The 12808-nt window shown below is 38.9% G+C and overlaps 1 protein-coding gene and 1 pseudogene across 2 annotated transcripts in view; one reads left to right on the top strand and one right to left on the bottom strand.

Annotated features, from left to right (window-relative positions):
- LOC145460123 (uncharacterized) overlaps window positions 1–5556 on the top strand; it is a 71554-nt pseudogene extending 65998 nt beyond the window's left edge. The window contains exons 27-29 of the transcript XR_014039804.1: window positions 77–235; window positions 2074–2203; window positions 3097–5556. The product of XR_014039804.1 is annotated as an uncharacterized LOC145460123 (transcript). The remainder of the gene's footprint in view (window positions 1–76; window positions 236–2073; window positions 2204–3096) is intronic.
- A 40-nt stretch (window positions 5557–5596) lies between these two features.
- The window catches only part of LOC145502328 (uncharacterized), a 30602-nt gene continuing 23390 nt past the window's right edge, over window positions 5597–12808 (bottom strand). Inside the window, 6 exon segments of the mRNA XM_081481593.1 lie at window positions 5597–6819; window positions 7354–7456; window positions 10008–10172; window positions 10569–11036; window positions 11489–11680; window positions 12247–12486. Coding sequence (XP_081337719.1) covers window positions 6468–6819; window positions 7354–7456; window positions 10008–10172; window positions 10569–11036; window positions 11489–11680; window positions 12247–12486 — 1520 coding nt within the window. The 3' untranslated portion in view covers window positions 5597–6467.

The raw sequence follows: 12808 nt of genomic DNA, 5'->3' as shown, positions 1-12808 counted from the left end.
TTTACTTCTGTTTCACTTACGGTAAGTAAATTACAAATCACTTTCCGTCTTCTATCTTATATTATTTTTCCGTTAGTTAACTGTCCGCTTGGGTATTTCTTTAACACCACTGGTTGCCAGGCATGTGCGGTGGACGAATACCAAGATCAAGAGGCCCAGACGTCTTGTTTATCCTGTCCATCCGGTACAACTACATTTGGACAAACGGCATCAAAGTGGCGCAAAAATTGTCAAGGTTACTTGAAAATGATATTGTTGCGTGTTTGTTTTGTTTCACGACTTTTTCGCTTATTGATATGTAATCGAATCTCTGCTAACGGCCACCATTTTTCTGTCCCAGCTTACGGTCCACACATTGACTCGATCCTATTTTAACCCCTCTACAACGTCAACGACCACTAAAGCGCGTTCCAACTGCCAAAATAACCAGTGACAAGTTAATCAACGACTAACGAACACTGTATACAAAAACTCATTTTTGTTTGTCTTTTTCTGAAAAGGTCACGAAACTTAATCCATGTATATCGATATATCTATAGCGCGCGTCGTTGGTCTGTGTTTTTATTCGATTTCTGTTTTCATTGATAAATTTTGTAAAATATAATAGTTACATATTTTATTTCCTACAATAGGCCCTTTGCACGATCCGGTCACATGGTACAAAATCACACATGCTGGTGAGCAAGTTGCGCAGTGGGCCTTCCACAACAGTGCCACTCGTACCAGTCCACCTGGACCTGCCTTTGTTTTGGAAGTCCCACTGCGGAACTTGCTCAACAACATGTGTGATTTTGTACCATGTGACCGGATCGTGCAAAGGGCCTATAAGCATTTTTGAAATTAAAATGTTGGACTCCCCGATTAACAAAACAAAACAAAACAAAACAAAACAAAACAAAACAAAACAAAACAAAACAAAACAAAACAAAACAAAACAAAACAAAACAAAACAAAACAAAACAAAACAAAACAAAACAAAACAAAACAAAACAAAACAAAACAAAACAAAACAAAACAAAACAAAACAAAACAAAACAAAACAAAACAAAACAAAACAAAACAAAACAAAACAAAACAAAACAAAGCAAAACAAAGCAAAACAACACAAAACAAAACAAAACACAACACAACACAACAGAACAAAACAAAACAAGTGGTTGAGTGGATCGACTGCAGTTATTACAGATTTCGACAAGAACAGAGATCGCAACAATTTTGAGATTCAAATTTTCTTTCCTCGAGGAGTTTAAAAATTTTTCCTTATTTTTCGCTCCCATGTTACACATAAACATGACAAGGCCGCACGCTAACTCGAAAACTTAACGGTTCATTTAGTCTCCAGGCACATTAACAACTACAGTGTAAAATAAACTCTTAATTAAAACTGAGTATTTCCTACTCTAGTTTTTTTTTCTAGTATTTAAAATTGTCATAGTTAAGAGTAAATTAGGATTTTTATTCAGTGTAACTACATTGTCCAAGCTATGGATTTAATGTTTCATAGTCTCCATGTTGTTGCGTCAATTTGAAGAGCTGTCACCGTTTATTTTTGTTTTCTTTGCGTCCTGAGAGACAGGCAGGACAAGCACTGCAAAAAGACAATTTTAAGACATGATTTCCAGTCCGTATTGTGCAGTCTCAGCACCCTAATGAATCGATGTTTTTTGTTACCAGCCACATACTTTATTTCTGAGGCCTTTCAAATTATTTTTCCAACTGCTTCATTGATTTTTGCAGCTGCAAAGTTGTTTCATCAAGTGATATGAGAAAGAACGAAACATACAGCTTGGCGTCCATAATGGCGGTTGACATGAAACTTTGAATTCACTTCATGTAAGTAGTTTCGAAATATTCTCATTTTGTGACGTCATGCATGGAACAAAACAAAAAAACGTGAACAAACCCTCGAGAGTACGCAGTTCGGACTGGAAATCATCTTTAATTGCAATTAGAAGTTGATAATGCTCGCGTTATAAACTTCTGGTATAAGTCAGTTTGTTTATCGAGCAAGAATCAGATCCTGCAACCAGCCACCATCTTCTCGTTTTGCTGATATTTCGTATTTCTTCCCAGAAATTCTCGGCATGTCCGATATTGAAAAACAAGGTTTCCCCAAGGTGGTTCTTTATTCAGCCATTGCAGCACCTATCATACTTACACGTATGATTGTTGTCACCGTGTTTTGTGTATGGAAGCACTCTGTGTAAGTTCTTTTACTATATATGTACCATAATGTTAAGTTAAATAGGAAATTTAAGGTTCTTGACATGTAGTGCCCAAATAGTACTGCCCCTTTACATATTTTTGCCTTTTCTCACTTTTGAATTAAGCCGGTTTTGGATTTTTAGACAATTTTATTTTCGGACAATTTTATTTCCTCGAATGTTGTTAGCTTAATTAAGATTATCAGCTTTATATTAACTCTATTTAGACCGGGAGGCGGGAAGAGTAAAGGAAGGACGGGGATGGGGGAAGGGGTGGTAGGATGACTTTTTTGACCCTTACTAACTGTGAAGGCTTGTAACTTTAAAATTCCTAAAGCAGTAAACTCAAAATTTGACGACTTTTCCTTAAAGTTATCTGAACCAATTTGATATGACATGTCACTGGTCAAGGATCTTCATTATTTTCAAGCTAACGCCGTAACTGTTACTATTTTAAGTTATTTTCAACTTTCTCAATCGGTTTTGCCTATTTCTTTGCCATTTTTGGTGGTTTTCTGCTGTGTTCAAAAAGCCATAAAATTAAATTCGAGATGGTGGCTATACCAGCAGACGAAAAAGTTAATTTTGTACAGAATGAGTCGAGAATTTCATTAATCTGGTTAATTAAATGTACCGATTTTCTACGGTAGCACTGAACGGTCAGGGCAAGGGGGGGGGGGGAGGGGGGGTAGGATTTTCCCATGATTGCAGTGTGTCAAAAAGTCATCCGAAATAGTTACACCTAGCGTGACCGCGTAGCCTTTTTAGCATTGCTTCCGTTTGCCGGATAACTTTATATGCTTTCATCTTTATATATCATTTTCATCTTCGCGGGCTAAACGCAAATCAATCATATTGTCCTCTATATTTGTTCGTTATTTTGTTTTCGTAGTTGTGGCAGACTAACGCGATGTTGTGGAAGACGTACTTGCCCGGCGGATGACGTTACTGGATATAGCAATCCAGCATACGATGGTACTGAAACTGATTAAACCAATGATCCATTTCCTATAGAAGACTGTGAAGTTTCAGAAGGGAGGTCTTTGTTTCGACAGCTTGAATTACCTTCCACTAGATGATGCACAAGGTGCACCTAAAAATAGTTACGGAAAACTTCGTTTTGATAAGTGAGAGGTGTAGATACCATGAAAGGGTGGTTTTCTGCACTTTTACGTCAACCACCTGAGTGATTTATTTCAGAAAAACTACATGTACCATTGATTCGATGAGACCAATTTATCGTACAGGCCATAAACACAGGGAAGATTTTACTCATGTACTTAGCATGTACATTGTAGGTTAATGTTGGAGAGCTACTTGGTTGGTTCCCTTTTTTGACGCCACTTTTAACTAGCTTATATAGTTTTAAGTTCATCTGTTGTTGTCGTTTTTCTTTATTTCCAAGTTTTAAGTCTTACGTCAGTTAACGTTTTCTGAACCAGTCCTACCCTGGGCGCTTTCCATTCGATGAAAAATTCCGATTGGAATGTCCGAAAATTTCCTATTCACAACACTCACAGAAATATGCAAAATTGAAATACGTAACAACAGTGCAGTTTCCTCTACAAGGTGAGCATTCTTCGCACGAGTTACGTAATAGCTCCGCAATAAATACCGAGACGACTTATTCACTCCATTCACGTTCGCTTTTCCACCTGGTTTTCCAGCGGAACGCGGTTAAGGGAAAAGCCCACCCTCTCACCCTCATCTGGGTCGTACCGCTAACCGACCTCCTCTGAGCCAAGCTGCTCCTTCTTGGTTTCGTCCGCTGGTTAATCATTATTCCCATACCTTTTTTCAACTGAGTATGAATTAAAGTGTTGTGAAATGGAATATTGTGGCAGTTGCCACCACATTTTCCAGAATATCTGCACCACCTTGCGAGGTCTACCGACATTCAATAAGATTTCTCACCGGAAATTTCTGTTCAATCGATTACAAAAGCTTTGGTTTAATGGTTTGCTTTACGGAGGCTTGACAATTTCCGGTTTTCTGGAGACTTGTCCAGGAAGTTTCTATGCCATTTGTCTCCGTTTCGAAATTTTGAGAATTTTTAGTTGAATGGAAATTGACCCTTGACTGACGTTAATCGAGTTGAATTGACCGTGAAAAAGTGATGATCTCATTTAATTTACTGGTGGTCGATCCTAAATAATCTGACCTTGATAAGTGAATAAAGATGGTGAGTGTTTTTTTTTGGATCTTATTTTCATTTTTTTAATCCAGCATGCCCATTTTTGTTTCTTATAAGAAAAACAGAATCGAACCAGCAGGAGATGCCCACCTAATGATGGTACAATCAAACGAAATGAACTTTCTCCCAGTGTTTTCTAAAAGAAATCGAAAACATTTTGTCTGTGCTACCTCTGACTTCTAGAAATAATTTTGAAAGTTTTGGAAAACTCGCCTTAAGTTCGTGTTCACTCCCAAACTTTCGCTCGCGTTCTCAAACCTCGCTGCTCACTGTTTCAAAGCGGGCGGGTTTTTCCAGGACTTTTCTTCTGTACTAGTTTTGGTCACCAGTCCCACCACTGCCATCAGGCCCCAAAAATACCGTTCTGAAGGGGGTTAAGGGTGCTTCTAGTCGCAGATATAAAGTATGCAGTATTGACAAGCCGAAAATGCTCCTAAAGAGAAGTCCTATTGACCTCCCTTTCTTATAAAGCTAAGGATGGCAGCACTCCATGCTTTTCTTCTCATTACGGCAGCATACTGGGAACCTGCCATGTCCGACAAGTCATAATTGCAGTGGAATCCCGATTTTTCTAACCTCTAGGGGAAACGTAAATTTGGTTCGAAAAATCGGATACTCGAGAAATCGAGGGTAAAATGACACTGTTCGACTGTGGAGAGGGAAACGAATTGTCTCCTAAGCCAGACAGATAACGTCATTGTTAGTTTATTGTGTATTTGATTCCCTGCTTGTAGTTCTAGACACCCATTTCTCTCTTCGGCGCAACAGGAATCGCGGACATTATCAAACCTCGGAGTTTAAATGTTATTTCGCCTGAGATTTATTGTAAAGGTTTCAGTCATAACCCTACAGCTTGCAATCCCCCTTAGGCGACTGCAAAACAGTACTTACCGAAGAGAAAGTTGATCGTGGACGAAGGCACGAACTGCTAGCGAGGATTGGAGGCACATCCCCGCACCACCCCGCCTCCTTCCGCCCCCATGCCCTCCCCAGGAAACGTTTATGGAAATGCTTGGAAAAGGCCATTACCCACGTTTTCCCGGGAAGAGTTTAAAATATATCAAACCATGGGAAAACGTTGAGAAATGAGAGACTAGAGACTGTCAAACCAGCAGATTCCATTATTAAAGACGCTTTTCACCAATAAATGTCTAAGTACACCGTATAATAGTTTTTTGTTTTTTTTTGTTTTTTTTTCTGAATTTCCGGAGGTACACACGTGTGAACATAAAAGTAACAAGTAACATAACAGTTTCTTTAATCGTCTACTATTATGCAAAGTGTAACTTCTACGGTTGTGAGGAGTAACTAAATTATAACTGACATTTAGATAACACGTTATTTATCTTTATCTCAGTATATAATACAACAACACTTCTCTCGCTCTTGTCAACGGCATTTCTTGGACAAAATTGTTACGGCAGTACATGGCGAATATGCATGGTTTATACCAGAAATGTCTGCCTTACACACCTTATAATATATGCTCTTTTGATAGACGTTACTGATAAAAACTCTTTACATAACAATTAAATACTTTAACATCTTTTTAATTCCCTAAATATCTTGACACCATTTTTACTCTTTATATATATATATGCAATTCTATCATGTATTTTGAACTTGATAATGATGGCATGGAGTCATCGAAACGTCGTTAAGTTCACTTTTCATATCGCTAATTTTCATTCTAAAGTGATAGACAATTGCCGTTGAAAAAATAATAAATCTACTACAATTGATTAGATTTACTTCTCCGAAACGATTTAATTACACTAATAATCTTGATCTGAGTGACTTTCCGACTGACACGAAGGTTACCCAAACCTCGAGAACTGCAACTCTCTTTGATCTTACACTCACTATTTCCAAACGAATGTGCAAATTTGTGACCAAAATGGGTTTCTCAGTTTACCTGAGCGAGACTATTAAATGTAGCACTTAATGTCCGAGGCAAAAAAGAAATAAAGAGAGTTTCTCAAAATAGCGCGAGTTGTAAATACGCTCTGCGTTTGTGGTCTCCTGACCAAGTGGTGAGAACACGCCTTACGGGTACTGGGCAGCGGGACTTATACCTCAGACTGAGCGAGGTTAACTTCGTAGGGTCGACTTGAACTGTTAATCTTCCCATAGATAGTGTTCGATGTCCTATTTGCAATATTTAGCTCTTGGTAATGACTCTTAATGTCAGCAGCAACAACATTAGAGTTAATGTAAACATTCTCCTTCTGTTCTGGTATTTCGCTATACACTGGTTCTTTACCGCCGCTACTTTGCACACCTTCCTCCAATGAATCAGAATCTCTATTTTTCAAATCGAGATCATCTTCATCGAGACCTAGGTTTTTATGACCACTCTTAAAAACGCATGACTCCTTTTGCGAGACTGGTTTATCAAAGCAACCGTGAGAGCGGTGGAACCTATAAGAAAAAAAAAAAAAAAGTCCACGTTAAAACTCAAGGCGACAAAGAAAATATTGTAAAAGGTGTGATATAGGTTTTTCTGTCTTTCCAATTACTTGTTCAATATTAATTAAGGCTTTTCTCGCATGTTTTAAAGTATACCACATTGGAGGCGTGTGAATTGATGTAGTGCGGTTTAACTGATCTGAATGATCGAGCTGTGCTTAAGATTGTAATAAATTCCACAATGGCTAGTAGAATCCACCGCACCCCCCGCTCCCCACCTTCACGCCTGCTACTAAAACATAACCTCGACCCAGTTATTGGAACAGAAAATGGTCCCACGCCGCGTTCTAGCCCTTGTGTTCGTCCATCAAAAATACTCATATTCACTTTGCTGCTTCCTTTGCCGCGTCTTCTCTTGAAGGTGAGCCACATGGTAAGCGATAACAAGCAGAATGCTCTTTAAAGGCTAATTGAGAGTATTACCATTTCCAAAAGAAAGCATCATAAACCACCATTCAAAACTTTCATAAGCTTTGGTATACATACCAGCAGCCGACAATGACGATGCCTATAACGAGAACCCCTGCGACCGAAGGTCCTACGATGTAGCCAATGGTATCCTTTTCTTCTGACGGAACTGTTGGCTCAACTAAAAAAAAAAAAAAAAAAAAAGAGTTTTTTATGCCGCAGTCATTCTCCATAACTATAAAGGTGCCAGCTTAAGGTGGCTCGACACAGTTTTCATTTCCCTAAACAAGTTTTACCAATTATCTTCTAAATAGAGTTTGGTTCATCATATCAGCATGAAATTTACCACAGAAATGAAAGAGACATCATAGACCCATTTCATTATAATATTCCCCCAACCTGTTACCATGGCAACCATATGACACATTCAGTTGTGCACTAAAAATTAGAGTCCATTGTCTTATTTAGAAAATGAGTCGGCCAAATCTTCTCACACTCCAATATTAGATGCCTTTCAGGAATGATCTTCAAAATTTAATTTTAAAAAAATCTGTCGAGCAAATGAAAGAAAAAACTACTTTTAGACTATTGGTTTCTTTTTTTTTCTTTTTTTTCCTTCCTACAGGATTTTTTTCAAAATCGGTACAAATACGTAGCCAATTGCTCTTAGTCGTCGCCAAAAATTTAAAAAAAAGCATTACCCACAAGAAGCGGAGATATAGACCCGCGAATTTGAAAATGAGAAAAAAATTTGAACCGACAAGATCCGTGTTTATGCATGTGCGGAGTTTTTCATGCGCTCAATCGAGTCCACGAACGCGGAACAATCCGTAAAGTAAAGCGGTCTTCACACGGCAAACTTAAATTGCCAAATTCGTGTTAACAAACTTCAAAAAGTTGGCAAACTCGTACCTTCACACGTCAAACTGCGTCAAATCACAACACACGGTAATATGCAACATGACCGACTTAGTGCAGTGGCACTCACTTAGAACAGTGAAACAGAAGGAGAGACGAGAAGAAACAGAAAGCAGTGGAGAAATAGAAAGGTTTGGACGAAACCCAGTTTGTCGGCTAGCTCCTCCATTTCCTTTTGTTTGTTTTCAATATGTTTGTAGACTACAGATGAAACGACCCACACAGCCGGACAATTGTGAACCTCTTCGATAAATTTGAAAGTGGCCTCATGTTCATCTTGAATTGCGTCCCCCATTTGTGAAGTGTCACGCAAATAAATCACGTGAATAGAGCGCGCAGTTTAATTGGTTGACAGTTAACGACACATGTTTGCCAATCGTTCACACGTCAGATACGAGTTTACCAACACGAAAAAGTTGGTGAAAAAGTCGGCGAGAATAGAGGAGGCAAGTTCTATTTGTCGCCAACAGTTTGCCAACGTGTTTGCCGACTGTATTTGTGCCGTTCACACACACCAACTTGAGTCTGCCAAAACTAGTTTGCCAACTTTAGTTTACCGTGAGAAGCCCGCTTAAGGGAATGACACGACGTCAACTTCCAGCTGTGCGTGCGAAGTATTTGTATTTTGTGAACAGGAAAGTTCAATCTTTTTATGGATTGGAAGAAAAGTGACAAAATCAGGCGGGTAAAGTTTGCATAAACGCGCATCAATATCTCTCTAATACAAGAAATGTTCTCTTGACTAATGTTGTTTGTTATTCGTGGACACTTAAGTCCAGAAATATTTTTTCCACGCCTAAGTTGCAGTTGCTTAGATCATCACTACAGCTATGGTGTTTACATCTTCATTTTATTTGTATAAACAAGCCCTTGTAATACTTTCATTCAATTTCAAACCTCGCACGTCCGGTTAATTTACCAGTTCGTTGAAAATTTAAAAGCAAACAAAACAATATAGTCTTAAGCTATCTCACCGAAACGCCTCGCTTAATTCTTCGCTAGTGCTGTCTTTCTCTCCTTGTCCTCATGAAAGAAGGTTTTCTTTTCGCCATATCACATTTGAGTAACGTAACTTTGAGAATTGCGTTTTAGGTGTTTTTAGGTGTTTTTCTCTTTTTTTTTACTTTCACTGGGCATTTCCTTTCCAACACATTCTGTATGAAAACTGCCCAAAACAGATGAATAAACAACTCCTGCTGGCCGCGTAATCCGTGTGGGACTCTACGGGGAAAGCTACGATCGTTGTTATGAGAATTTTTTCAGTCCCTGCGAGTGGAAATAACGCAAACACAACGCTGAAGCGAGGAAGTAGCCAAGAAGGAGAAATTCCTGATAGATGGAAGCAAATCATTAAAAAAAGAGCATTTGCTCATGAGCTTTAAAGCGGCGCTCAAAAACGAATCGAAAATACACTACAAACTGAACGCCATATTGTTTACATTGCTTTGTGGGCTTTCGTGGGTTTTTATAACTCGCGCGCGCTATTAGAACCCAGTTTGCGCGCGCCATGAAACTTTTTCGAGCCACCTTAAAACCATACTAACAATGGAGGTGGCATCCAATATTTGACCACTATATATCCACTCAGTGTCACTGGCCCTGTCTAGCTTACTCTAAGAAACAAACGCTTCTTCAAAAGGCAAACAAAATTATTGATGATGTTGACCTCATGGAAATCACGCCTTGGAGAAAAATGACCAACATTTTCAACTTTGTCTGCGTAACCATGCTCAGTGGGATTTGCCGTGACCATTTACTATGATTTACCTCTTGTGGTTGAAGAATGATCTTAAACAATGAATAAATGTACTAACCATCGACACAGTCCTCACTGGACGCGGCTCCCAAGCTATCGGTCGACTTTCCTTCACCACATTCTGCACAGCTGGTCTGTCCTTCCTTGTCTTGGTAAGAACCTTTATCACACAGGATGCACTTGAAACTCTTTTGATCGTGCCATGTTCCAACCAAGCAAGCCACTAATGGAAGTCAAAGTAAGCGCTGACATATAGTAAGAGGCTAGAGCATAAGCGAGGTGCAAGAGTTATTCTTTTCTCTAAATGAAGTCCATTGCAGGTCTTTCCTAATGTTCGGCTTATTTCTCCCAATTTCGGCTTATTTTTGTTATTAAGGGACGCTTTATTTTCGGCGCACGCTTAGTCCGATAAACTGGAAGATTATAAAAAGAAAATTTGTAATTGGTTCCTTATGCGGCCCATATTTTCCATGTTGACCGCGAAGAAGGAGATCAAGTAAACCGAGCTACAATTTCATCTCTTCAATAAAAAGTTTCTGTCGTCCACCGATAACAATAATTTATGGTACAATGGACAGATTATTTTTGCGATCAAAAAATTAAAAGAAACAATGCTTACCACATCCCTTTCGATCTTCACTCGTAACGAAGCCAGCAGCACAAGTAATATTGGAGAAGAGATGTCGTAATGAAGATCTATCTGCCGTACTGTTCATTCCATTCAAAGCTATCTGAAACTGTCCTGTAGCGACAGCATACCGCATCTGAAACAAGACCGCTTCGCTCATCTCTTCGACATCATCTCCGGGCGAAGACGAATCCGTGCCTCCCTTTACGAGTACTGAGAAAAGCACTTCCATCGCATAATCCACTGCTTTTCTCTTCCTTTTACTGGCTGTCGACTCGCATCCAGGAGTTGCGACATCTTTCAGTTGGCATGCATGGCATCCTTGTACAGTGGTTAGCGTGTCTTGAATTTCCTTCTCGACTGCTGAGTGCAACTCCTCGTGACTTTGGATGATGTTGCATTGCATACCAGGAAACTTTATCCTGAAGCGATGTTCTATCTCTTTGGGGGCAGCTTTGCCTTTGAATAGACGAGTAATATAAAAAAAAAAAATACAAAGATAAAAAATCGAAAAATAAATGCTCCCGAGAAGAGTTCGCTGTTAAATCTAATTGATTCCTGTTTTGAAGGAGCTAAGTCACGGTTTGCACATTTTGAAAAATTTAGCTTAAATATTTCAAATCCGTCGTTTGCAATCCGTGTCAGGCTGGCCACTCTTACTGACTTTCTCCTTCCTCGCCAATTTTGTTGAGGATTGTGTTTGTTTTGCCCCGTCCAAAAACCTATAGCACTACAAGGATGGTTTTAAATAGAGAGGAAGGTAAACTGGCCAGACAAGTAATGTTGGGTTTCGAATAATCGCGCGTTAGTCTAAGTTATCGGCGAGGAGCATTTTGGATGGAGTTTCAAACATCTCTTGAGAGGGAAAGGCAACCACTCCTTTAACAGAGACTTCAGACCATCTTACTCACTTAAGCATGTTGGTTGTACTAGCTCCTCCATGTCATTCCATTTCCAGTTTGTATCAGGACCACAGCCATACATAGTCATCGCCTCGGAATTAAACGAGTAACCCTCGTCACAGGACATGATACAGAGCAGCTTACCAGAAACTTTCCGACAAGATAACTTTCCATTACTGGGCTTTTTCAATTCGGGACACTCTGTAGAAATGAGGGAAAAAAAAAAAAAAAAAAAAAAAAAAAAACGCTCTCAGGTTTCTTCTTGAGGTGCAAAATGATACAAAACACAAAAATGATACAACGAGGGCAAAGTAATTAAGACGGTTCAAATAAATAAAAAGAACATAATTATTTCCAGTTTCAAAACTTTAACATCAACCCTCGTTGAAACCCAGAGACAGCAATTGTTATAGCTTGCATTAACTAAAATGTCTAAAATGCGCTTTTTTGGACTTGGAACGATAATACCACTATCATTTTTCTTTCATTCAACACTTTATGTTTCTTTAAGGTATGTAGCATCAAACGTAGGCAGCATTCACTCCAAATTAGGATGAGAGTGCAAAAGTAACAGTTGACAAAATTCATGCAGTATGCAACAAAGAAATAAGAAATAAAAAATACGGAAACATATATTTTTGTCTGAACTGGAAATCACCGTCAATAACTGCAAAAGTTCCTCGCGGTCCCTACTATTGTGCAAAATGTATTATTTATTTCCTCAATATATAACAAAAACTATCCGTGCACGTGACATGAGCCTCAACCTTTTTCGTTGATGATCTCCTTCTTGCAGTCGGTTCCCCAGTATCCTTTGTTGCACTCGCAGTCATATCGGTTGACGCCATCTACACACCTGCCATTAATACAGGGATTTGATCTGCAATCGTCGATGTTGATGTCACAGTGAGGACCTGAGAATCCGGCTTGGCATTTGCAGTGATAAAGTCCCTGGCGAGACTCGCAGTGAAGGAAGTGCGAACAGTTAGTTGTACACATGTCCAGAGCTGCAAAAAAGAAAAAAAAAAAAAAAAGGCGGCGAGAAAACGTGTTACAAAGCACAAACTTACAAAATAAAATAACACTTCTATATAAGTATTGTTCTGCTACAGAGCTAAACACTGCTAAGTAGGTTTTAACATAATTGTCGTAGACTACATATCGTAAACAAAGTTCCAAGATACATCTACTACAGCAAAACAAACAGTACCACAAAAAAGTTAAACGCAATGGCTTCCTTTGAATGGTGTCACGTTTCTTTAATTTGAACACAACACTCAGTTCAAAAATCACTTTTCTTGACGTACATAATAGTTCATGAATAATCAA

This window comes from Orbicella franksi, chromosome 11 (assembly GCF_964199315.1).
Source record: "Orbicella franksi chromosome 11, jaOrbFran1.1, whole genome shotgun sequence".
Lineage (NCBI taxonomy): Eukaryota > Metazoa > Cnidaria > Anthozoa > Scleractinia > Merulinidae > Orbicella > Orbicella franksi.
This window is presented reverse-complemented; position numbering and strand designations above follow the sequence as displayed.